The sequence below is a fragment of the Monodelphis domestica genome, chromosome 4 (assembly GCF_027887165.1).
Source record: "Monodelphis domestica isolate mMonDom1 chromosome 4, mMonDom1.pri, whole genome shotgun sequence".
Taxonomy (NCBI): Eukaryota; Metazoa; Chordata; class Mammalia; order Didelphimorphia; family Didelphidae; genus Monodelphis; species Monodelphis domestica.
This window is the reverse complement of record NC_077230.1, coordinates 369,669,784-369,696,941: the sequence shown is the minus strand read 5'-3', so window position 1 is coordinate 369,696,941 and position 27,158 is coordinate 369,669,784. Positions and strand designations below refer to the sequence as shown.

The 27,158-nt window shown below is 42.1% G+C and overlaps 1 protein-coding gene across 3 annotated transcripts; it reads left to right on the top strand.

Annotated features, from left to right (window-relative positions):
- The first annotated feature begins 314 nt into the window (after window positions 1-314).
- Window positions 315-27,122, top strand: RNF19B (ring finger protein 19B). Of its 3 annotated transcripts, none has more exons than XM_007492905.3 (10): window positions 315-1,125; window positions 13,944-14,149; window positions 15,559-15,703; window positions 16,725-16,887; window positions 17,386-17,500; window positions 18,387-18,527; window positions 19,188-19,395; window positions 20,617-20,748; window positions 24,689-24,759; window positions 25,716-27,122. In XM_007492905.3, the coding sequence occupies exons 1-9, from the start codon at window positions 491-493 to the stop codon at window positions 24,723-24,725; spliced, it is 1,782 nt and encodes a 593-aa protein (XP_007492967.1). In that variant the 5' UTR covers window positions 315-490; the 3' UTR covers window positions 24,726-24,759; window positions 25,716-27,122. The 3 variants fall into 3 exon arrangements, with proteins under 3 accessions (XP_007492967.1, XP_016278018.1, XP_001381433.1); XM_016422532.2 differs by having other exon boundaries at window positions 24,689-24,742; window positions 25,716-27,121; XM_001381396.5 differs by lacking the exons at window positions 24,689-24,759; window positions 25,716-27,122 and adding an exon at window positions 21,513-22,307 and having other exon boundaries at window positions 316-1,125.
- The last annotated feature ends 36 nt before the right edge of the window (window positions 27,123-27,158 follow it).

Sequence of the window (27,158 nt, the reverse complement as noted above, 5' to 3'; positions counted from 1 at the left end):
AAGATGGCGGCTTCGAACCACGTGACTCATATGGGGTTGTGGGGCGAAGCGGGGTAGCTGGAGAAGAGGAGGAGGAAAGTCCTTTCCTTTCTTTTCCCTCGCTTCTCTTCTGTTTCCCTGTTCTCCTCAGCCCAGCCTCGTTCCAACTCCTCTCCTCTCTCTCTCTCCTCCCCTCTTCTCCCCTCCATGCTACCTCCTCCATCCCCCCCTCCCGGCCGGTCCGGGGGCGCGGTTTGTGAGGTGTCCCAGGGCGGGCGCCTGCGCAGTGGGCTCCGCGCGCGGCGGAGGCTATATAAGCGTTTCGCTCGCTGCCCGTCGGGTTCTGGCTGCCGGAGGGCGGAGGAAGCGGACGTAAAGACGGACGGGCACGTAGCGGCGGCAGCGGCGGCTGCGGCCGGGCCGAGCCGAGGCTAAGGGGAGGCGGCTGAGGCTAGGGGGAGGAGTCGGCTCTTCGTTTCGGCCGAAGCCGCGGAGGAGCCCAGTCAACGCAATGGGCTCCGAGAAGGACTCCGAGTCTCCTCGCTCTACGTCCCTGCCCGCGGCCACACCGGACCCCAAGTGCCGAGGGGGCGGCGGGCGGCGACACCGCTTCCTCTCCAGCCTCGTTCTCCTCCCCGCGGGCCGCAGCCGCCGGGCCCGTGCCAAACCCCCACCGCCGGCCCTGGCTCCGGCCCCGGCCCCGGCCGAGCCCCCAGCGCCGCCCCCACCCCCGCCGCCGCCGCCGGCCCCGCCTGAGGCGCCTCCCGCCGAGCCCGCCCCGGAGGCCGAGGTTGCGGTGGCGGCGGCCGCTACGGTGGCGGCGGCGGGCGAGGAGGGCCCTGGGCCCGGCGGTGATGAGGTGGAGTGCCCGCTGTGCCTGGTGCGCCTACCGCCCGAACGTGCCCCGCGCCTGCTGAGCTGCCCGCACCGCTCGTGCCGAGACTGCCTCCGCCACTACCTGCGCCTAGAGATCAGCGAGAGCCGCGTGCCCGTCAGCTGCCCCGAGTGCAGCGAACGCCTCAACCCGCACGACATCCGCCTTCTGCTCGCAGATCCTCCGCTCATGCACAAGTACGAGGAGTTCATGCTGCGCCGCTACCTGGCCTCGGACCCGGACTGCCGCTGGTGCCCGGCTCCGGACTGTGGGTGAGCAGCGCTGTCGGGGGCGTGGGGCGGCCGCCGGGCTCGTGGTTAAGGCCCCTCGCTTGGGCGGAGGGGCGTCCGCAAAGCGGGGGATCCCGCTGCCCCCTCGTGGCCACAGTCACTGCCCCTCGAGGGCTAGTGCGGGTGTCTCCTTAGTTAAAGGTGCGGTGAGCCGGGAATCCCGCTGCCCACCCCCGCTCATGGCCGGTTTCATTGCCCGTCTAGGGCTGGTGCGGGCTTCCCCTAAGCTGAAGGCGGGGCAGGGGGCTCGTCACCTCGTCACACCTTTTGGTGAGGAAAAGAGGCTGCCCCAGGGCGAAAGCAGGTGGGGAAATCCCCTTACTGTCAGGGGAGGCACAGCTCTTTCTTGCTTGTGTACGTGTTTTTCGGGCTTGGAAAGGTGGGAAGAAACCAAAACCATGGGAGGGGGGCATCCATTCAGTGGGGAGGGGAAATCCCCTTTTTTTCACGGTAGAGATTAGGTAGGGGCCGAAGCTTTCTTTTCAACCAGAATGGTTTGGGGAAAAAACCATCGAGAGGGGAAAAGGAAACAGCCCTCGCAAAAAAAAAAAAGCATCACCTCAGTGGGGAGGTGGACTGGGGGGAGACTGTTCTGTCAGTAAGATACTTTGGTGCACGACGCCATACCCTGCAAAAAATGGTATGGCAAAAAAATCTTTGAGGAAGGGGAGGCTGGTTACCCCGAGAATATGGGATGGTGAAAACATCATTGCAGAATGGGAGGGGGTAGGTGGTTACATCATCAGTAGTGGGGAGAACAGCAGCACTAGTGCAGCGAGCAGTCCGGGGAGGTTCCACTAGGCTCCTAACTGACAGATTGTTTGTGGGTAACCCATTGATTCTAGCAGCCCTGGGAGAGGCAAGGAGATGTGAAGCAAAGCCTTTCTTTTGAAAAGAAAAAAGAATCCTCTAAGTAAAGTTGAAATGAGGATGCTCATAGAGCTGCATGAAGGAGAAATGAGCTCTTAAGTTAGTTGCCTTTGAGAATTGTCCTCCCGATGGCAGATAAATGTTTGGTATCCATGGGGTTGCTTAATTTTTTTACAAAAAATAAATTGTTGGAAGGAGAGGGGTATTCTCTCACCTGGAGATGATGTTCTTTGGGCACTTTTTCTCATCCAACCCTAGTGCACTCTCATTGCTTCTCTAGAAAGGATCTCTTGTTTACGTGGTTAGCCTACAGGATTGGGTCTTGAACCTTGGAATATGATCTTGAACAAATAATTTCCCCACTGTGATTGAGGCAGCAAAATGTACAAGTGTTAGGTTCAAATCCTTCCCAGACTAACTGTGCAACTGTGGGCAAGTCAGTTAACCTCTCAAGCTTCTATTGCTTCTTGTGTAAAATGGGAAGAAGACTTCTATTTATCTCCTAGGGTTGTTGAAGAAAAAACTATATAAATGTGAGTTACTTTGAGGAGGGGGGAATTAGGGTTGGGGAGGAGAATATTAGAGTTGGTGGGGAGTATTCTTAATGATAAAAATGTAAATCTTTAGTAAGTGCTTGTAACATGCTCTTCAAGTTTTTCAATGAAGGAAAATAATTGTAATTTGTGTCTTACCAAATTTCACAGAAAGGAGTCATTAATAACAACAGGGACATCATTACTAAGGTGTCAGAAGAGCCGAGTTCTTTTTTCTGACTTGTTTCTAAATGGTGTGTTATTTAACCAGGATGAGATGGAGTTTTTAAAGTTCTTTGAGATATTGTGGCCAAAGTCTCTTTATCTGTGCTAAATGATACCTGCTTTCTATTGATAAGTTCCAGACTTTGTAGTCTTGGGGTATAGGTATAGACTCTTTCTTTGGTTGGCATTTGTTATTGACTGAGACCTTGAGAGAGAGAGAGGGAGAGGAGTTACACTTTTTGGTATTCAAGCTTTTTAATACAAAGCAAAAGTATGTAAATTGGTTTTGGAAAACAATGTATACTTTGCCTTAGAGATTTTATCCTATTCATTTTTAACAAGGAAATGCGACTGCGTCATTAACCATCTGGTTCATCTCTCCATAGGATTTCTTTTTGCACTTGATTATTCAGATACTAATATTTTTTACTTCTTGTCTTTTTAAATAAAAATTGACAAAGCCCTAGTAGGAGAAATGATAATTCACATTTCCAAAGTATTTTCCTTACAACTCTGTAAAACAGGTAATACAAATGATGTCATGCTCATTTTTCAGAAAAGAAACCACAGCTCAGGCAAACTAAATATTAGAGTCAGGATTGGAACTCCTATCTCCTGGCTTCCCATTCTACCATGTTCAGTAAATAATTGTTGAATCTACTTCAGTATTTTCTGTTGAATTTGGTGATAAGCTGTATCAGGGTCATTTAGTGTTCATCCTTAGTTTGTGAGAAAATATACTTACGTGGATGGGATATTAGTTTGGATGTTTCAGATTACTATTTTCTATGATTTACCTATTCTATGTGACTACTGTCCATATCCTCCCATAAGTTCCCTATAAGCAGTTCAACCAAAATACAGGTGGGCTTCCTTCAATTTTGCTGATGAAAGAAATGAAAAATATGAACCAAACTTTTAAAAAATGTGACTATCCCTCCATCCATAAGAATTTTCTAAATTATTTAACATCTAAATTTTCCTCATCTCTGAAATGAAAGCATTGCACTTGATCTTGAAGATCTTTTCCAGTTCTGACATTGATAATGGGTTTGGTGGGGGGGGGGGGGGAGAGGGAATTTGATTTAGAAAGTATTTGTCAGTGAAACCTTCAGTTCATCACAGTATTACAGTATTTTTTTTTTGTCAGACTGTGTAGTGCAGTAGAGCTGAGGCTAGTAGAATTAGGGTCTGTTTCAGACTTCTGCCTTCATTGTCAAATTCATTTCATGTTTTTCTTCTGCTATGAAATAGGCATAATTTCTGTCCCACTTGTGAGTCTTAATTAATGTTTGCAAAGTGTCAAAGTCTTTGGTTGGAGGTGTTATATAAATACACAGTAACTTTGGCATTTTTTTGCTTCCTGAGTGGATGAGTTCCTTGGGATATTGCCACTAGTCCTTCTCTCCATCATATTACCTTTTCTAATGAATACCCAAAGATTTACTGGTTTCAGGCCATAGCTTCCTGTGTTATCACTACCTTGATATAATTGGTGTTTGTTTTAAAGTGAAGATTATGCAAATCACAACCTTAGCATACATAGCATTGCATTTAGTAAGCCTGACTAAATGCTTATTGATAGTGATAATGATTAATATAATAAGCTGATCCCCTCCACTTGGCCTGGGAATGGCAAAAAATAGTATTATGTAAAGTTTGAGCTTACCAGATTTTCCCAGTATTGTACTCTGTAGCCTTCCATTTTATTCCTCAATCCCTAAGCACTTGAGGTTAATGGTTTATCTCCCTAAGGAACCAAAATGGGAAAGATGTATGCTCTTTAGTCTATTTATCTTCACTTACGAATCATTTTAATAATGACTCAGAGAACAGAAATTATGTAATGTTTTTCCTGTTTTTGGTTTAGGAACCATTTGTTAATGGTCAAGCCATGCCACAAAATGGATGTATTAGTTGGGAGATCAGGATGTATGTCTCTGTATGTGATAGGCGCTTGTTGATTCATTGATTGGTGAGGTCAGAAGCTCATTGCCTCAATTTGTCATACATAAAGACTGCAGTATGCTAGAATTGGAGTCAAAGGAGCTTGGTTTAAAGACAATATCTGTCACTTACTATTTGAGTGACCTTGAAAAAGTCACTTATGCACACTGGGCCTCAGAACTTTTCTCATCTATATAAGCAAAGTGGTTGGAGTAGGTAACCTATGAAGTCCTTTCAACTAGTACTAGAAAATTATGGAATAGAGAATGAAATCCTTCTTTTATACTAGTTGATTTTGTCATGGTGGGCTCCAGGGGAATAGAATTTAAATTGTGGTTTTTTATATTGAAGTAGGAATTTGAATTTTAAGCATACTTCAGAAATTAATTATCACAACAGTTAAGTCAAATTAAAGCTTTTGCATTTAATTTGGAAATTGACATTTTAGCCCTAAGTTGATTCTGACTTTCCAGAAACTAGCCCTAAAACAACATGTACAAAACAGTAAGTTAAAAAGATCTAGTGGAAGATGAATGCAGAGGAGTAATAGCAACAGTGCTGGGTTTGCCATCAGAGGACCTTGGTTCTAATATTGGCTCTGCCACTTAGTTCCTTTGGGCCCCTGACAAAGGTACATCATTTTCCTGTGCTTCAGTTTCTTCATCTTATAAAATGAGGGGGTTTAGTCTGTATGACTTTTAAGGTGTCTTCTAATTCTAAATATGTAAATCTATTTTTTGAGGCATAGAAAGAATCCTATCTTGCCCTATAGAGAAGGGGAATAAGGAAGGAGTAATTATAAGGTCAGGGGAAGTTGGAGGGCATGATTGTGAGGCTATGTGAGTCAAGTAAATAGGTTAAAAAGTATTTAGTAGGGAGGCAACTAGTAGATATAGGGTAAGGCTTGGAGTCAGGAGGACCTGAGTTCAAATGTGTTCTCAGATACTTCTAACCTCTGTGATTCTAGACAAGTCACTTAACCGCAACTAACTAGATACTGTGACAGAAGGTAAGGTTTCAAAAAGGTATTTAGTAGAAACGAGTATATTGTGATTTTTCTTTACTTTTTTTTAAAGCCCTTACTTTCTTAGTATCAGTTCTAAGACAGAAGAGCAACAAAGGCTAGGCAATTTGGGTTAAGTGACTTGCCCAGGTTGTCACATCTAGGATGTGTCTTTAGACCAGGTTTGAACTCAAACCTTTAATTTTAAAGGGAAGGTGATTGGTTGAACCCCTATTTGCAGAATGAAGAATAGGCAGTTGTAGCTTACTCAAGGTCACAGGACAAGTCAGGCAGTGCTTAGAAACTAGGTCTCCTGACTTGTGGTTAAGATTGTTCCCACTGTCTCCTAGGCATCCGATACATTAGTACCCAGAATTTTAATGTAAGACCTTGTAATTTATCAGGTCCAAAATACAAATACAAGAGGGAAAAGACCTCGATTCCTGTTATAGACCTAGTTTTCGTGAGTGCTAGTTTGTATGGATAGCAAGAATATTAAACATTGTTGCTTAGAATAGCTTAAAATTGGTTAGAATTGTGTCCCTTGTGGCCTTGGTATATATACACTATTCTGGTAGTTAACTGGAAATTGTCCTGGTCCCCTTTAAGCAATATCAGTATTATCTTGTATAATTAAATCTTGTGAATGTCTCTACCTCAGGGCTAATCACCAAGGGAGTTTGCTTGTTGAGACATCAATGAAATCAAATGTTATTTTACCTTAATTTTTCTGCATTGAACACATACCAAGATCATTTGTCCATTTAATGCTCTTTCTTGTGCAAGATAGACAGAGGGTTGTGATTTAAAGAGTTCTCTACTACCTAGAAGTATCTCCTGACCAGGCTTTGGATTAAAAATTATTCTAGAAGATCCATGGTAAAATCTTAGCCTGTAAAGGTCACACATTAATCCACTGGCATCCACTAAACTATTATTACAGATTAGTTTTAGATTAGCTTATCCAGAAGTATCTTTCTCATCATGTCCCTTACTTATTCAGTCATTAGTCAGTTACTCCCATTTATCTAGAAAATAAAGCCTAAACTTTTCTCATATTCTTCTACTCACTAAATGAACACCTCATCCCAGCTGGGCTAGCCTAATAAATTCTTCAAATTTTGGAACTGGTAAGGCCTTAGGATAATGTAATTCAGAGCTGGACAATGTTAGATGCCCTGTAGTACCTGGGTGTTTTTTTTTTTTCAGCTTATCCTTCCTGCATTTCCTTTTCCTATCCCTAATTCAAACTAGGAATGTTCACTTTGTTCTTCCTACTTGTATGTTCATTTTATTAACACTGAGAAATTGGAAATGCCGCAGCACCGTTTATATGTTGGGGAGGAAGCCACAGTCTCTTCCTGTGACAGTCGACAGTATACCTGTCAGGACCTTGGGTTTTCCTTCTTGCATGTGAGACAGAGGGCAAGGACAGAGGAGTCCTTGCTACCACCACTTCAGGGTAGCCCAACTATATCAATCCACAGTGATCTCTTCTATTGTATCTTTGTTGCATCTCTTCAAAGGAACCAAGAAATAAATACTAGCAATGTTCAAGTTTTATTTAATTTTTCTTATTTGTGCCTCATCTTCCCAATTGTAATCAGAGACAAGGATCATCAACTACTATGTCTATGACCCCTAAATTGAGAGTTTGTTACAGGAACAGCCTGATGGGAGGAAGCAAGAATAGAAGGGGTGTTGAAGAGAGATTTATAGGGGTCTGTTGGCATATAATCCAAGATCTTCCTCCTAATGTGACTTTTTTTTCTGGGTTGCAAATCATTTGCTCCAGCTCTTTGGTGCTTGGCATATTCATCGTTTTCTAAAGGATTAGAAATAATATAAAACAAAATGAGGGGAAATTCTGTTGACGTTAATGTGTATATTCCCTTAGTTCATGTTCTAACAACTCTGAATTATCTGTTGGAGATTCATCCTAGTATAACAGAGCAGTTGACTTAGAACATCCAGGTACAGATCTTCCAACCCTTCTGTGTACTATAACAAGTCTCTTAAGTTCTCTGAGCCAACTTTTTGTCACCTGAAAAATGAGTATAATCTTTGTGTAGTCCCTTTGCTCCCAAGGGGATTATAAAGAGTATTCTCTGTAATTGAAATGAAGTATAAATGGGAGCTGTCATTCGAATGGAGCTAGGAACCTGAGACTGTCATCAATAGAATTATAAAAGAACAGAGTACTTCAGGTAGGGCTTTTCTATGCAGGCCATTCCCATATAATCTCTCCCGAAGTCTCCAACTCAGCATGTCCAAAACAGCTATCATCTTGCCCCCTCTGCCACTCTTCTCTTTCCTCTTACTGTGAGGTCTGCCACCATCACCCTCCCAGTCAACCCAGCCTCTCAGCCTCACTGTCATTCTCTACTCTTCTCCAGTTTTTCCCACATTGTAATTACCTTCTGATTGGTTTCCTTGCCTCTGACTCTCCTCTGCTCAGCTGCCAAAAGGATTTTCCTTAAGTCCAGATCTGGCCATGTTGTGTCTCTTTTCTCCCTTTACTCATTAAATTGCAATGACTTTCTGTTAACTTCCAAGGTAAAATATTTTAAAGGTCTTCACAACATGGCCCCTTCCTGCCTTTCTAGTTTTCTTCCTTTTTTTTTTCCATTCCCATCCATATCCTTTTTTTAATAATCTTTATCTTCATTCTTAGAATTAATACTGTATATTGGTTCCAAGGCAGACAAGAGGGGTAAGGACTAGGCACTTGGGGTTAGATGTGTCTTCCCAGGGTCACACAAAGTACTTTATCTGAGGCCAGATTTGAAACCAAAACTTCCCATCTCTAGGCTTGGCTTTCAAGCCACAATGCACCCCCCCTCCCCCATCCATATACTTTAAGATCCAGCTGCACTGCCCTAATTGATGTTCCTCACACACAATACTCTTATTTCCTGACTCAGTCCCTTTTCACTGACTGTCCCCCATGTTTGCCCAGTGTGCCCTCCCTCCCTCTCCTAGCTTCCCTGGCTCCCTTTTCCCCCTTTAATAATATCGCCTTTTACATTATTCATAGTTTTTGATAATGGATTGTCTTTCCCATTTGAATGGTAGCTCTTTGAGGGCAATAACCCATTTTTGCCTTTCTTTGTATCCAGTATGTTCAACACAGTGCTTGGGGCATTGTCATCACTTCTTCTTAAAGGCTTGTTAACTAAAGATTGTTTTGGAATGAGATGCCCTTATAAGTTGGTGGTAAAAGGAAAATGTCAGAATTAGGGTCAGATTGTCCTAGAAAAGAAAATAGCACTCACTAAAAGCAGCTAGGGCTTAAGTGGAGTGTTACCCATGTCTCCATTTTGTGGGTGGAAACTAAGTTTTGGGAAGACTTGTGATTAACCCAGTATCATTCAATGAGTCAGTTAGCTTGGAGAAACGGAGGCCCCAAACTGGAAAGCCCAGTGTCATGATCTCAGGAGCTCTTGTGTCAAAGCAATAGATTACTAGAATTTCTTGATATGCTTTTGCTTCTAGCAGCTTACATACAAGCTTATATGTAGATGTACATGTAAAGTTTTATGATCTACAAAGTACTGTCCTTATTCTGTCCTTGAAATTGAAACCATTTAATCTAGAATGCAAAGTGTTATAATCTCTATTCTCTTTTATATTTTGAAATTGCACTGTCAATGTCTCCAACTTGGGGTGAATAGTGTAGAAGGCTTATAAAGTGCTTAAAGCATTGGGCTGATCACCAAAGAATCTGGCATTCTTTTCTTCAAAAGTTAATTCACTTTTCTTGTTTATTAGAACTTTGTCTTCTTTTTTCCTGTCTTCTTAAGACTAAATAGTAGGCATGTGACTTTATTCAGGAGAAATGTTTATCTTTAGTAATTATTTTGCACCTAGATCACACATCAAGGTGAATTTGTTCAAAACTCCCACAGGATATGAATCATTTGTAGTGACACATTTACCAAATTTCCATTTGTTCTCCTTTGAAAGGACTTTAATATAATCCAAATTAGCCAGTTAATTAAGCAGACTTCTCCAGAAATCCTCAAGACCCTTACCTTCAAAAGCAATCTGGAGAAAATATGGTGAAGTTGAGAACTATAATAATAATAATAGACAACATTTGTATAGCACTGTGTGCCAGGCAACATGCTAATTGCTTTACAATTGTTATTTTATTTGATAATGAAAATGACTCCTATCTTTATAATACTAAGATTTACAAAGTGTTTTCTCAATAGTAACCCCTGAGGTGTAGATCATAACTGACATTTGTATAGATAGTACTACTTTAAGGTTTATTGAGCACTTTTTATACATTGTCTCATGCAAAGAGTGTATTTCCCCACTTAGAGAGTCAATCAGCTAACAACTAGGTGCCATTCATTGTGCTAAGCTCTGAGGTTACAAAGAAAGCCAAGAAGACAATCTTTTCCTCTCAAGAACCCCAAAGTCTGAGAGGGGTGACAACATTGGAGATAATTTCAGAGAGAAGAGGCACTAAGATTAACAAGGACCAACATTTTTAGCTTAGACTTGAAGGAAGCCAAGGAGATGGAGATTAGGAAGGGGAGAGCATTTTAGCCAGTAAAAACACTCTAAAGTCAAGAGATGAAATGACATAAGGAGATCAATGTTATATGGAGAAGAAGGTGAGTTAAGTATAAAAAGACTGAAAAGTTAGGAAGGGGCCAAGTCAAAGGCTCCTTTGAAAACTAAACAGATGTTTTATATTTGATTATGGAGAGCCACTGGAGTTTATTGAATTGGGGGCTGATATGGACAGACCTGAGTTTTAGGGAGATCACTATTTTTTAAATTTCCAGTTGCATGCATTAGAATTGTTGTTGGTTTTCTTTTTTTACTCTTTCAATTTTTTTTTCACAATAACATGTACACTTTTTAACATTAGTTTTCTATAATTTTGAGTTGTAAATTCTCTTCCCCCTCCCAAAATAGCAGTTTAGAATATAAGATTGTAATGTCATGCAAAACTTTTCCATATTATCCATGTTGTAGAAGACACATATTCCCCCCCAAAAAAAACCCACAAAGAAGATAAAGTTAAAATAGTATGCTTTGATCTGCATTCAGACTCCATCAGTTTTTTCTCTGAAGGTGCATAGCATATTTCATCTTAAGATAAAAAGTCCTTCAGAATTGTGAATATTGCTATCATTATAACTAATTATCATGCAGTATTGCTGTTGTGTATAGTGTTCTCCTGGTTCTGTTCACTTCGCTCTGCATCAGTTTAAGTCTTTCCATGTTTTTCTGAAATCATCCTGCTCATCATTTCTTATAGTACTACAATAGTATTTCTTTACAAGCATACCCCAACTTGTTCAGCTATTCCCCAACTGATTGGTATCCCCTCAATTTCTAAGTCTTTGCCATCGTAAAAGAGCTGCTGTAAATAGTTTTGTATAAATAGGTCCTTTCCCCTTTATCTCTTTGAGATACAGACTTAGTTGATGGATCAAAGGTTATATACAATTTTATCACCCTTTGGGCATGATTCCAAATTGCTCTCCAGAATGGTTGGATCAGTTCACAACTCTACCAACAGTGCTTTAGTGTCCTACTTTTCCACATACCTCCAATTTGTTGTCATTTTCCTTTCCTGTCATATTAGCCAATCTGACAGATGTGGAATGGTACATCAGAATGTTTTAATTTGTATTTCTCTCATCAATTGTGACTTGGAGCTTTTTAAATGAGATTATAGTTTTAATTTCTTCATCTGAAAACTACCTGTTCATATCCTTTGACCATTTTTCACATTGAAAATAACTTGTATTCAGTTCTTTATATATTCGAGAAATGAGGTCTTTATCAAAGGGTGTACAATTTTTTTAATCACAGCTTTCTACTTCTAATCTTGATTGCACTGGTTTGGTTTGTGCAAAATCTTTTAAATTTAATGTAATTAAAATTACTCATTTTACATCTCATTGTGCTCTCTATCTCTTGTTTGGTCATAAATTCTTCCTTTATCCATAGATATGATATCTAAACCATTCCCCTCAACCACATTCCCCTAATTTGCTTACGTCTAAATCATGTACTCATTTTGACTTTATCGTAGCATACAATATGAGATGTTGATCTGTAGATAGTTTTTGCCATACAATTTTGGGAAGATCACTTTGACAGCTAAGCAGTAGATAGATTGGAGAGACCCCTGAGGCAGGCAGACTAAGACTAGACTCACCAAACACAAGGTGATGAGATTCTGCCTCAGGGGTGGTGGCAGCCTCAAAGGAGAGACTAGGCTGGGTATATGCTGCAAGAGATACTTTGATAACTACATGTAGGAAGGTATAAAGAAAGTTGAACAAGTTACAGAGATTCAGTTTCCTATACAATCCCCTTTTTGTCTTTATATGTGGTAATGCATCTTTGTATATGGTAATACTCATTTGTATTTAGTGTTTAACTTCAGCATAAAACATTAAATATTTTTAAAAGGTAAAAATTTTTTTAACCCTTACTTAAAGGTCTTTTAATTTAGTGATTCTTTTTTTAAACCCTTACCTTCTGTCTTAGTATTGATTCCTAGACAGAAAAACAGTAAGGACTAGGCAATTGAAGTTAAGTGACTTGCCTGGAAATGTCAGAGGCCAGATTTGAAACCAGGTCCTTCCAACTCCAGGCCTGATGCTCTCTCTACTAGTTGCCCCAAGTTGAATTTTTTAACTGAAAAAGTCTGTCTCCCTTTCTGCAATACTTATATATCTGCTGAAGTCTTTTAAATCTTGGTCCTTTTAACTTTTATTTTTATCCTTTCCTCTCTCTCAGTGGTGATGGAAGCAGAGCCCAAAGAGAGCATGTGCTTTCATAGGCCAGTTTAAAAGTGGTGTAGCTAATTTCCAGAACTCATAACTCTTTCTTTTTTCTGATTTGTTTCTTTAAAGGAATTTTATTTGTGCTTTATTATAAAACAAGAGTTCTGCTTGATATGAACTGATTATATGACTATCATGTTATTATATGTCAGCTAAGATCACTAAGGAATTCCAGAAAGATTTAATAGAATATTAATTGCACAATGAAATATATTAAATTGCGGTAGGCTATAATAATAATAATAATGATGATGCTTGTGTGGTAGAAACTAAAATTTGGGAAGAACAATTAAAAATGCATCGTTGCTTACAAGTTTCGAAAACGGAGAATATATATCAAAAGACTTATATAGCAAATGAAAGAAAGAAGTAACCCCATTTACTGCTAAGATAATTAAGTGATGTTGTGGCTGAAATGAAACAAGTAATCTCAAGACAAAACAGGTAATCTTAGTCTCAGGCTTTGGAAGTTCATGGTTTTGTTTTGTTTTGTTTTTAAGCAAGATCTGGAGGAGGGAATAAAAGCAGCAGGTAGTGAGAAATGATTGATCATAATTAGATTTGTTGATTCTCCTTGATATAAACAGCTAAAGCTTTAGTGATGAGGAAGGATGTGACTTGATTTTCATTTCCATTGTTAACATTTTATCACACTAAGTTCCAAAGAACACCAACATCCACTGTGGTGTGACCAGGATTTTTTGGTGAGAATTTCAGTGCTAACAGTATTTTCCCCGTTAAAGTATGAATATGAAATTACATCTATATATTAGGAAGCATTTATAAGGAAGAATTTGTACAAAAAAATGTTATCTTCTTTTATTCCATTTTCCAGCCCTACCTAGGAATATTCCCTCAAGTAGTAGGGGTATTCTGTATTTCCAGACCAACTTTATAGATTTCTCCAATATATTTCAAACTCCAAATGTTCTATGACCATATTAGTTGGGAAAATATTTCTCTATCATATAATACAAAATATATAATCCCCCTGAAATATAGCAAGCTCAGAGATAGTTGTTCAGCCTGCAGTTTATAAGGCTCACTGGAATAAAAGACTACTTGAGGTAATTTTTAAAATTAGTTTTCATCAGCTTCGTTGCAGAGACTACCTACCCACTTCACAGATCCTTAAGAGTATACAGAATTAATAGGAAAAGGTAACTTAGTTTTCAGTAGATTCATGGTATAAATAGATATTTCTCATTAGAGTAAAGGCAAATCTTTTGTACTCACAGATGGGATGTGTTATACAGTTGGCTCAGATCTGCGAGAGTTTGTTTTTCCTTCATTGGCTGTCAGGGTGGTCTGCCAAACACAATGCTATCCATCTCTTAGTGCCAGTCTCTGTGAGAGCATTCTCACCTTACTGGTGTCTCTTCCTGTTTCCATACTCAGCTATGCCGTTATTGCCTATGGCTGTGCCAGCTGCCCAAAGTTGACCTGCGAGAGGGAAGGCTGCCAGACTGAATTCTGCTACCACTGCAAGCAGATATGGCATCCGAATCAAACGTGCGATATGGCCCGTCAGCAGAGGGCACAGACTCTGCGAGTACGGACCAAGCACACGTCAGGTCTCAGTTATGGCCAAGAATCCGGGCCAGGTACGGTTTATTCCTCTAGGCTTATAGTGGCATGAGTCTAATAATGAAAACTATGATCCATCTATTAGGTTGGGCTTTCTGGGATCCAAGGGATGCTCTTTTGACACACCTGGTAGTGAGTTTTATTTAGCAAGTTCTTCAGAAGGTTGTACATTCTGAACAGCTTAGCTGCAAATACAGATTCCTTCTCTAGTTGGTAAAGTCCAGGTAGTATCAGAATCATCAGCTGGATTCTTTATTCCCAGAACCTGGTCCCCTTTCTATGGTAGGCCTTAGAGTTTTAGAGATCAGTTGGATAATATCTGCTGGATTTTTTACACACAATGAAAAGTGAAGTATTTGTGCCTTTTTTTTTAGATCTATCTGCTGTTGTTCCCATTAGATTAGAGTGTATGTATGACTGATTATTATTAATGATAATAGTATATTTCTGTAACGCTTGTGGGAATTACAAAACTTTTACTTGCCTTAAAACAGCCTATAGTATAATAGGTAGTGCAAGTATTATCCTAATATTAAAGATAATGAAACAGACTCAGGTTGAATAACTTGATCATGGCCATGCAGCTATATCTGATTTGAGCTCAGGTCTCCTGATCCCAAGACTGGCACTCTTTCCACTGTATTATTCCAATTTATCAAACTGTAAAAGATTCAGGAAGCATTAGGTACTTTCCATAGCATAGTCTTCATAATAAACCTTAATAGGTGTGCCACTCATTTAATTCCAGGCTTTTACAAGTAAGTTACTAACCAGTCCATGTAGTGTTTAGCTAAGTTTATTGGCTTTTATAAATCTTTCTTTAGTGATGTCATGGGAGGGGAGGGGTGGAATATAAAGGGAAGATTTTAGCATTTGATTTTTCCTGGCATAGATTCTTCAATCGTAACATGCCGGTTATGAGTTTATTGTGAAAATCAGCAGGAACAGGCATGCTGCAAAAGCATACTCAACTCATTTTCATTTTGGGAAATGTGTCATTCCCTAGTATCTCACCCAAGGGCTATGGGCCCCTTTAACATCAATTCTAATATTTGAATGAAACTGAAATTTAATCTATCTCACCACCCCCCCTCCAGATTTATTCTTTTTTCAGAACAGAAAGAAGTCCATTTCCAAACGTAATTTCTGGTAACCCCCTCCTCTAGATTTTTCCAAGGGCATTTTAATGGGGATTTTAATTCTGTGTTAACCACTCATCTCTTCAAGAGAAGTTGGGAAACACCACAGCTCCCAGTCATTGATGGTCTGTTGTGAAGTCTAAACTTAGGAACAGAACAGTGAGTATCCCAGAGTAGAATCTTTGTCTGGGGACTTCTACAGCATTTCTTTTTTTCCTCTGGGTGATTCCTGGGGAACGGCATTTTAAGTCAAGCCAAACTTATTTCTTTATCTCCCTTCTCTACAGCGGATGATATCAAGCCTTGCCCACGCTGCAGTGCATATATCATCAAGATGAATGATGGGAGCTGCAATCACATGACCTGCGCAGTGTGTGGCTGTGAATTTTGTTGGCTTTGTATGAAAGAAATCTCAGACTTACATTACCTCAGGTGAGCTGGAAGAAGCAATATTCTTGTTTAGGTGGAGAGGCATAAAAGAAACCTGAGTTGCTTTGGGATGTAAGGATAAGGGGGGGGGGGGGGGGGGGGAAGGCTAATCAGAGTGGATTGAGTCTCCAGGGCTTCAGACCATTACATTTTTAAAAGCCTTGAAAAATAAATTCCCTCTGCTCCTTAGACATTGAATTTCTGTGGCAGAACAGGCAGTCAGTATTTGCTGAATATTCACTAGGCAGAGACCTTGAAGGAACTTTTTTAAAAATATGCACATAAAAATGTGCTGTATAACTATTGGAAACTGTTCGGTAACATGTTGAGTACTTCTGAAATGGATATCATACCATGCCTTGGATGAGATCAGTCAGAGAAAGCTGCTTGGAGGAGGAGGGAAGTAGAGGGCAAGATTTTTACAGTTCAGAGACTTGCCAAGGGAAAAGTGGAGCACTCTTTTGTATTTTTCCCTTTTGTAAAGGTTAGAAGGTAGGAAGTTGCAAATTAGGTTTGCCTTTTTTTTTAATTAATTTTTTAAACTAATTACATGTTATAACAATTTCCACACAAGATTTCCTAAGTTATATGATTGAACTTAAACCCCCTCCCTTCCTTTCCTTTCCTGGTGCTGTCAGGAAGTTTGATCTGGGTTATATATGTATTATCATACAAAACATTTCCACATTGTTCATTTTGTAAGTGAGTAATCTTCTAATACCAGAACCCCACAATATAAACCCAATAAAAAGTTGAAAAATCATATGCTGTCATCTGCATTCTGATTTTGACAGTTCTTTTTCCGGAGTTGGATAGCATTTTATCATAAGTCCAAATTAGGTTTGTCTTGCTAGAGGAGAGAGCTTTCGTAGAGCCTGTACTCTATACTTATCCTTTGCTTCTGGTTTTATGACAATTCTCTGAGCCCACTGTCATCAAATCAGAAACAAGGAAGGTCTTGCTCTTTAAAGAGAGTCCCTCCAAAATGCAGAATTAATAATGCCAGCATTCATTTTCTCTATAGCCCCTCTGGCTGTACATTCTGGGGCAAGAAGCCATGGAGTCGTAAGAAGAAGATCCTTTGGCAGCTGGGCACCTTGATTGGTGCTCCAGTGGGCATTTCCCTCATTGCTGGTATTGCCATTCCTGCCATGGTCATTGGCATCCCTGTTTATGTTGGCAGAAAGGTAAGGCATATATGGTACCATGGTGGGCCCTAGGTGTGTGTCTGAGTGAGCACTTGATATCTGCTGAATAAAAGACAGGAAGGAGAAAAACAGCCAGTGTTGCAGAGCTCTCTGGAAACCAGCTGGTTCTAGGATAAAAATACCTTTCATTTCTTAAATGAATTTTCTTAAACCCCATGTGATCTGAAAGTTTCTGTTACCAGCCTTGGCCTGGTTCAAACAAGTAACTTTAAAGGTGAAATGTTCCATAGCTGATTCCCCTGAGTTGCTTGTCTCTGGCAGATGCTCATTTTTCCTACAGGAGCCAATTCCTGTAGAAGCCTAGGTTAGGTAGGATCCCCTTGGGGAATAGGAGATGGGATTCGGTTTGTTTTTTTAATGTACATAGCAGAACAGGCAAGTTTTGTTTCTTGTTCTTGTGTGAATGTCTCTCTGTACTTTAGCTTCTCACTTCTAGCAAAGAGAGCAGACTTCTGACCTGGATTTTTGATTTCTCAGATCCACAGCAGGTATGAGGGAAAGAAGACTTCAAAGCACAAGAGGAATTTAGCCATCACAGGTGGCGTGACCCTGTCAGTCATTGCATCCCCGGTTATTGCTGCTGTTAGTGTTGGTAAGTAGAGATTGTAGCTTTGCTGGGAACCCTTGGGCCAGGGCCTCAGAGCCATAACGAGGAAAACATAAGCCTTCATTCATGCCAATTCTCTTAGGTCCTGTGAAGCTCTGAGATTTATGACCTCCTCATGTAATTGGGTAGCCACAAACTATACCAGTAGGAATTTTGGTGGTCACAGGGATATTGCATGTCGTTCCTAGCTTTGTATTTAAAATATATGCCATAGAAGGTGCTCAGTATCATAGAATGTTAATATCTTAGAACTTGAAGGAAGCTTACAGGGCTCTCCAACCAGTGCCTAAAGCACTTTTGTATAATATCTTTATGTAATGTCCCCAACAAGTAGCCCAGATGCCACTTGAAAACCTCAAGTGGGAGGTGATAAGTTTGTAGTAAAGGCCACCTACTTTTAGACAGCTGTAATGTGCAATAATTCTAACTTAAATTGGACTAAAGTTGGATCCTGTGTCTTCATATCTATTCTGCACTCCTTTTGCAAAGCAGAACCAGTCTGACCCTTCATTTTCTATGCAACAGCCCTTCAAATACTTGAATACAGCTGTAGAACACCCTAAACCCCCAACCCTTCTTAGGTTAAACATCCCTGGTTCCTTCAGCCAACCCGTTTATGGCATGGTCACTAGATAGTCTACTATCTACTTCTCACCACCCTGAATTGTTCTCCTCTGCATATTCTCTGGCTTGTCTCTGTCTCTCTTCATTAACCTGGATGAACATTTTAATTGTCCTCTTGAAGAACAAGGCCAATTATTATTCTCTCTTGCTTCATTTAGAAGAGAGTGTTGCCTGTGTCTCCTGTCAAGCTTTGAGATGAGACTTTGTTGCTGGTCCATCCTCATTGCTGTGCCTCATTCCTTTTCAGGTATTGGTGTCCCTATTATGTTGGCATATGTTTATGGGGTTGTACCTATTTCTCTCTGTCGTGGAGGAGGTTGTGGAGTTAGCACTGCCAATGGAAAAGGTGTGAAAATTGAATTTGATGAAGATGATGGTCCAATCACAGGTAAAGACAGAACTTTTTTTGGTCCAAAATAAGAAAAAATTCAATGCCTTTTACAGAGAGACTATTGTGGGATGATTTCAATAGCTTATAAGCTCTGTGGGGGCTGATATTTTAACCTTATTTCTTTGTACTGGAGTTAGTCGGTTAATTCCTCAGATACTGACACATTATGACAAAAATAAGCTGGTGGCCATGTGGTATAGTGGAAAAATCCTTGGATTAGGGAGCCAGAATAGCTGTAGAACTGAACAGCAGTGAAGGCTTTTCCATCTAGAACATTTGAACCTCCTCCTTCAACAGCAGTCTGTCCTCAGGATGGTGTAACATCCTGAGCCTGAATAACCTCATACATCTTTTTCCTTGTCTATACAGTGTTAGGAGCTTAGGCCAAATGACCTATTTGGTTCCTTTCAGTTTTCCAGTCTTGGAGTCTGGAAGCCTTGCGATCAAATCCTACCTCTTAGTTGTATCTGTTACATGATAAGTGGACTGTTGACCTCTCTTCATTCCCATAATTTTGAAGGTTCAACCTTCATTAATTCCTGTATCAATAACAATAATAATGTCAAGTAGCATGTGGGGAGGCTGTTAGAAAATGGGTAGATCATCATCCCTTTAATGTTATTCATTCTTTATTGAGATGTTTCCTTCTGTCCATAGTGGCCGATGCCTGGCGGGCCTTGAAGAACCCCAGCATTGGGGAGAGCAGCATCGAAGGTCTTACCAGTGTGCTGAGTACCAGTGGGAGCCCCACAGATGGACTCAGCGTCATGCAGGGCAACTATAGTGAGACAGCCAGCTTTGCAGCTCTCTCTGGAGGTACTCTGAGTGGCGGTGTTCTCTCTAGCGGCAAGGGAAAGTACAGCAGGTAGGCAAACTATTCTTGAAAGATAATAAATTCGTCCTTTTCTAAGGCTATGTTTTGTTTGGTTGAGTCTTAATAGCTTTGTTGGCCAGGTGATCTTGGCAAGGGCAATATGATAGGGTGCAAAGAGCTGGGCTTTTGAAGTATGAGCATCTGGTACCATAGGGCAGGTCCCTTTGCCTCTCTGACACTCTTTATCTGCAAAAATAAGGGGTCATCCTCTACTTGAATGACCTAATTCTCAGGATTACAAGGAAAGTGTAAAGTCATAAATAAAGCAAGATAGAAATGTCAGCTATCATTACTATACCATTTAATTAATTTATGAACACTTTTATTTGTCATCTTTTTTCCTCTGTCCCTTTCCTTCCCGCTCATTCACAAATACTCCTCTCCAGGCACATCATCTAGTCCTTGTTTTACTTAGGAGGAAGCAAGAGTGCAGAGGCTATGGTTAGGCTCAGGTTTCCCACAGTGAATCTGGGAGAGCAGCAGAATAGAAGCCAGAGCCTCCAAGTGTAGAGCTTTTTCCACTGTAGCCATACATAACATTTTTCTGTTGTTAGCTAATTCTGAAAAGGCAAATGAGTTTAACAAAAGAGATCAGGAAACATGATGGAGACTCCTCTTAATGTTGCCTCAGGCTTCCTTTGACCCAGCTTGGGTTTGTGAGCTCAGAATGTGTCTTGCTGAGAGCTCTTAATGGCAGGGGATCCCGCCCCCACAGTCAGCAGTGCTCCCTGCCATGCGCTTGAAAAACCAAACTCCCCTGGATAGCAGTAGACACATCATTGGAGACTGACTTGCTGAAATTGCAGCTCAGCCAATCCAGCTGTTGAGTTCTGTGAAATCATCTTCTTCCCAAGAAGTGAATGAGTCAGCTGTGTGTGACCGTATGTGAAACTGCTTATGGAGAAGTACAAACCTGTGCCAAGGCTGCCACAGGAGCTGTTCATTTCACTAAGCACTGAGGCACCACTCAGCCCACTCTCTGTCACTAAAGGAAGGGTGGCTACTGGGGGACTTGGCATTTGTTGTTTTAAGTCTGGCTCTGGCCAGTCTCAATGTAGAGGAAATGAAGGCTCCTTTTCAGTTTGTGCTTGTGGGGAAAGAAGGCCACATCATCCTGATTGGAAGAAGGGTGTCAAAGGAGCCAGGAAAGGAAGCAGTCCATCTGGAGGCTCCTTTCTTATGTACTTGGATGCCTCCTCTCTTTTCACACAGGCTAGAAGTCCAAGCTGATATCCAAAAGGAAATTTTCCCCAAAGACACAGCCAGTCTTGGCGCCATTAGTGACAACGCCAGCACTCGGGCAATGGCCGGTTCCATAATCAGTTCCTACAACCCCCAGGACAGGTATGTGAGCAGCTGGAATGCAGGAGGCATTTTGTACTTTTTGTTGTTAGGCCTTTAGAGAAGACAGGCTGCTCTTTGCCTGTAGGGGTCCTGTGCTTCCAATGGGTAGGGGGGATCTCTGGTCTTGGATTCCCTTTGGAGTTCTTATGCATAGAAGTGTTCTGGCTTCTGCACTTGGCATAGTTTTTACTTTCATGCATCATCTTCCACTGGAGTCAAGCAGTACCACCCACACAGGATTCAAGGGATTATATTTGTGTTCCTCAAGTCCATGGGACTCTGAATTCCTGATTTTCTAGATTTCTGGAGAAGCTGGCCTGAGATTACCTCCTTTATGTGGTGATGAGCGTGGCTAACGTGTTCCTCTCCCAGGTGTTTTAGCTACTTATGCTGAAAAAGTCAGATGAAACTGGGATTAGAAGGATACTTCTTGGTTTATGTTTTAACTGAGAATAGATGAGACTTTGTAACTCCTTCAGTTTCTCTTAATAAAAAAGTTTTTTTTTAAACACTAGCCTGTAGAAATTAGCAGAGTTCTTTGTTCACATGCTCTGTCAATATTTAGAAAGTAAGCTAGCACCTTGAGAGGTTGTATTATTTTAGTTTTAGTTCTTCCATTTAGGAGTAAAAATTCTTTTTGAAATAGAATCTCTGGGCTGCAGTGACGTCTCTTTTGGAATAAATATTTCTCCCTTGAACCCTCAAACCCCCTCATACATAAAACTATAATCCTTGACTCAGCAAAGTGGATTTTGTCTCCCCAGAGAGTGCAACAACATGGAAATCCAAGTGGACATTGAGGCCAAACCTAGCCACTACCAGCTGGTTAGTGGAAGTAGCACAGAGGACTCTCTACATGTTCATGCCCAGATGGCAGAGAATGAGGAAGGCAGCGAGGAAGAGCCACCCTGCAAACACCAAAGCTGTGATCATAAGGACTGTATTGCCAGCAAAACTTGGGACATCACCTTGGCCCAGCCAGAGAGTATTCGAAGTGACCTGGAGAGCTCAGACACACAGTCAGATGATGTGCCGGACATCACATCAGACGAATGTGGTTCCCCTCGCTCCCAGACTGCGGCCCATCCCCATACTCCCCGAGCCAGAGGTGCACAGAGCCCAAGTGCCCATATGAACCACTGTGCCCAAGGAGAGGGGCATAAGTCAGAGGAAATGGTCTTGAAGCTGGAAGATATAGAAATCAGAGTATGAAGCAGAAGGCTGCTGTTTGGAGAAGCACACTTGTAACTGCATCTCTTGGAAACTTTTTTAGTTAATGTATTTTATTTCTAATATTCATTCTCTGGTCAGAGGTTTACCCCCAGTGTAATTCTGGGAAAGATGCCATTTCTTACAAGATAAAACATGGAAATATTACCCCCTTGGTTCCACCATCCCCTTCCCTCTACCCCCCTTTTTTTTTTAGTTTTAATTTATTGGTTAAACTGCTGGTGGTGATCCGTGAGGTGTGTCAGAGTGTATATATGTATGTGTGTGTATATTGTATGTATGCAAACATATTACTGAAGGACACATTTTAATAAAGATTTCTGTCGTAATCCTGCTCAGATTTCATTTTCCTTGGCAAGGAATAGGTATTTTGCAGATCTAAATGGTGAATCTGAAGAAGACACACTCCATTTTGAAAGGTCTAAGCTCTGCATGTGTTGGGTGGAATGTCCCAGGAAAGGAAATACGTGCAAACCATACAGAAGTAGAGTTGTCTATTGAGCTGCTGCTCCTAGAAGGACAAAGTGGGATGCGACCTTATTTCTTCTGGGCACCTTAAATCCAGCTTGTTGTGCTGGCAGAGGGCTGGGATGGAACCCTTTCTCCCTCTAGAGGCCACTCTGTGTATTCCTTCCTGAAGCTGATTCACTTTGAGCCTTTCCTTCATACAGTCGATTTCCAGGGCCTGGTACAGGATCATAATGGGGAATAAGGAGGGTGACAAGAAGCGCTATTCCTTGTGGGAGATGATAGAGCAGCCCCTGGATCATCATAGCTCTGGACTCTGCCCTTCCCTCGTGTTAGGATCTCTTAATTATAGGAGAGCTTTCACCTCTTTCTTCTTCCTTTTGGCCAATTCATCCTGCACATCAGCAAGACAGCAGTCAGATCAGCACACCCTCCTTTGGTTCAGGGACAGAGGAAGCTTGCTGCCTTCTTCCTTTGCAAAGGATCCTTTTTCCTTCATGACCCAGACTGAACTGTACCATGAAAGGTGATAAGCAAAGGACTACAACCTTGCGCACACTGATAGAACCCTCTTGAGCATACCAGCTATCGCTGACAGATAGCAATGTTGGTAGGAAATACAGTTAATGGATGATCGGGTAGCACTAGCATTCTCTGAGAGATTCTACCTCAGACCTGATGATTACAACTTCCTGACACCTGAGCTAGTTTCATTTGTCTTCTTACCATCCCCTTTGACTGTCCTAAGACTTCTGCTCTGAAATAATGTTTTCTAAAAGTAAGGATGAGACCAGACTTCCCTATGGTACAGGCTAAGGCAGCAACAAGTAACATTTCCCCCAGTGGAAGAGTATCTTGTGACTACCTCATTTTGTAGATATATTTTAAATGTCCTGCTAGACTGATGAAATCACATGTCTTAACCAAAAAACCAAACACCAGATAGGGTAGGGATTATTCTTCATCTTTGTTACTGCCCTACCAAAGTCCTGTACTCAGTATATATTTTTTTAGATTCATTGGAAGTGTTTCTATAATTGATCAGATCTAATCCACCAGACCAGGGATCCCACCCCCACCCCAAGAAGGACTTTATTATCCACATTATTTTTCCAGCGAGTGGCCACCAAGGTGTATTAAGAGATAGGGAGCATTTTAGATAAAGGTGCTTTGGGGCTAAGGAGGATAGGCACTATTAATCTCCATCTTGGTGTGTGGTTACTATCAGAAGTTGTTTAAGGAAAAGTAGGAAGAGTGAATTAGGGGGAAGAAAGATCATAATCTCAACAGAAACGAAGACCTCTTTTTTTCTTCACCTTCAAATCTCCCAGCACCCATCACAGTGCTCTTGTATGTAGTAGGCAACAAAGGAAGCCCTAAATTGAATACTAAAAAGGGATCCAGAAAGTCATTTTGCCAGTGACCATTTAACTGGAATCAATGGCGTGAGGGCCATTAATTATGGAAGTATGCATTTCCAAGAAGGAAGCTAAGTCACATTCCAACGTAAGACACTTCGTAACAATCAGTAGACCATCTTGAACCTACATCCATTCAGCTGCTGGCTCTGGAACACTAAGAACAGAAAACGATCAAGGGGAGAAATAATCAACCCTTTATTGTGCTCCCTAGTGACCAGAGACAACCTCGTTTTAGTCCTTGAAAAAGGAGCTCAAGGGAAGAATGCTGGATGGCACTGATGGAGGGGGTGAAAGACTCCTTATTACATTTAACTCGTGCAGCTGTCTCTTCTCTTGGATGATTAGAATCCAGCGCTCAATTGTGTGGGTCACCCCAGAAGTTTAGGGACGGAAGAGTGTTAGGAGGTATTTAACTCTCTAAAATGCTTAAATATCTCATTCTGCGTCATCCTTGAAGTCCCAGGAGGTAGATACAGGGCAGTATTTTTTCCCATGAGATAGATGAGGATAGATCACAGTGAAAGAGCTGAGGCTGAGCTGGGGTCTCCTAAGTCCCTGTTCCTCCTCCCCCAGGCTAGGGCAACACATTGCACCTGCTTCTGGCTTTAGAAACTCGGGGACCTGAAACCTAGTCTAGAGATTCCTTATTGCCAAGCAGCAATAAGGAAAAGAAAATGATTAAAAAAAAAAGACACGGCCTTGGTGCTCAGTCTGGGTGGGGGAGGAGACGTGACAGCACCCAAGTATTTGGATAAGGAGGGCTGTACGAGGCATCTGGTGTGTTCTCTAATAGATGCCTGGGTTTTGGTTGTCTTTATTAGGTCAGCAGCAGCAGAAATGCCAACCCGATGGGAATAGAAAAGTGGAATTCAAGGGTATGTGGACCAGACAGGTAAAAATCTGAATTTTTTAAAAAGGAGCTCAAGGTAGCCCCAGAGTCTAGCCCGCTTTAGAACCGAACCAAGGTTAATTGGACTAAAGCAATAAACTCTTGGCCCACTGATACAGACACCCAAATCCCACCCATTCTCCAGAGTCCAGCTCAAATCCTGCCACCTCCAGGAAGCATCCTGCGAGGTGTCACAGAGCGCAGCAGGCCCTGGGCCAGAACTCGAGCGTCACGACTTGCCTTTTATCTCCTAGATTCTTTCCAACTCTCGACATTTCATTGCTTTATGATCCTTTCCCAGCAGGGACTGGCTCTTAGACGCTCCCAACCTCCCACCCCATCCCCGTGAGCGTCGGCCCCAGAACTTGGCCTAGAGCCTAGCCAGAGACGATCGTCTTAATTTCCTCTAGTGCTTTGGACCCCTTATTCCTCTTAACACGCCTGGCTTTGTCTCATACCGTTTATGGTCATCCCTTTGTTCTTCCTTACAATCTCCCGAGCTTTGTGTTAATAATCCCTTTGCACACTGTGCTTGGAGTCGGGAAGACTGGGCTTCATGAGTTCAAAACTGGCCTCAGTGCCACGGCACAGAGATGCGATTATTTGAGGAGTCAGTGGCAGACTCCTCGCTCCAGCCTTGCTTGGCCTCAGCCGCAGGCTCCGACAAGCCAGTAGGCTCATGTGGTGGAGCTCTGTGCTGATGAGGTCACCTCTGGTGGGTTCTGTGGTTGCACCCTGAACCCCCTCATCTCATCAGCCTATTCTAAAGGACTCGAAGGGGGCCGCTATAAATTATGGGAAAGTGGGGCTTGGACCGGAGGAGACCTTGGAGCGATCCAAAACAGGACTGATTATTCTTGTCACCCCAGGAGGCTTGTTTGAGGGGAAAGCCCTTTTTTAAACACTAAAGAACAACAGAATGTGAGCCCATTTTCAAATCTGACCTCCTTATCTTACAGACGAAGAAGCAAGTGGGCACGACTTGGCTGAGATCATGCAAGCTGGAATCCCAACCCCAATTCCATATTTCCAAATTCAGCGCTCTTCTCTGCCTCTCACTGCCTTCCATCTAGCCCTACTGTTGGGCTACGGGCTCCAGGCCCTCTGGGGAGCTGAGAAAAACGCATGTGGGAAAAGATTGAACTGAAGAATTATTCACAGCACTTTCCTCACAACCCACCATATAAAGTATGGTAGTACGATCATCGTCCCATTTTACATACCAGAAAACAGAAGATAAGCCATTTGTGCAGGGTCTTAAAGCTGATTAAGGGCCCCAACTGGAACTTGGGGCCCTGCTTTCCTCATTGCAAATCCAGGATTTTTTTTTCATGGTGAACCAGCCTGCTTTTTTTTTTCTTTTTAACTCAGTACTTTGTATGGGTTCCAAGGCAAAAGAGTGGTAAGACGAGGGGGTGTGAAGTGACTTTCCCACCATCACATAGTTAGAAAGTGTCTGAGGTCAGATTTGAATCCAGGATCCTCCATCTCTAGCTTTGGCTCTCAATCCATTGAACCACCCAGCTGCCCCCTCTTAACTGTGTCTTGGACTCTTGGAAAGCTTCATGGAAGCTTCTAGCGTTGGTACAAGAGCTCCCTTTGCTCAGCCTGTCTAAATCCTGCTCCCTTTAAGCCCTACCTTGTGTAGGAAGCCTCACTTGTCCCTTCTCTTGCCCTTATTACCATCACTAAAATTAGAGCTGATAAAAAGTTTGAAAGGTTTAAAAAAAAAAAGGCCCACCCAGGCCAGTGCCCATGTTGCTACCCTGGTGTGCATTTCGCTGGGCCCGGCTTCCAGCGAGGTTGGGCGCCATGCTGCATTCAGGCCAGGATCCTGGGCCCTGGGGCAGGCCTGGTCCTCCTCTTCCTCTTATTCCTCCTCATCCTCCAGCGGTTCCAAGGCTCCAAACACATCCCTCGACGTCCCGCTGCCCGTGAAACCCAACTCTGCGAGCAACATGGGGGCTGAGCTTACGAGGCCACTCAGCAAAGTTGAAGTCAGGAAAGTCTTAGACAAATTTTACAAGAGGAAAGAAATACAGAAATTGGGCACTGATTAGGACCTGGATGCCCGGCTCTTCCACCAAGCTTTCATCAGTTTTGGAAATTATATCTGGCAATGCAGTCCTTGGATGTGGGAATGATATCTGCTTCAGTGCAGCTCACGTGATGGTCTCTTCCCATTTTTCATGAGACATGCAAAGCAGATGTTCCCTATGTTGGCCTGTAAAGATGATCTCCAAAAAATCAGCGACATATGGCTTCCACCCAACTGGTATCCAGAAGCCACATCACTCCGGGGTTGATGGGAGGGAGCGAATGCAGATCTGAAAAATAATGTAACATTTAATTCCAAAAAATGACTGTGCATCATCATTCCCTCCCCCTTTTCTGTGGTCATG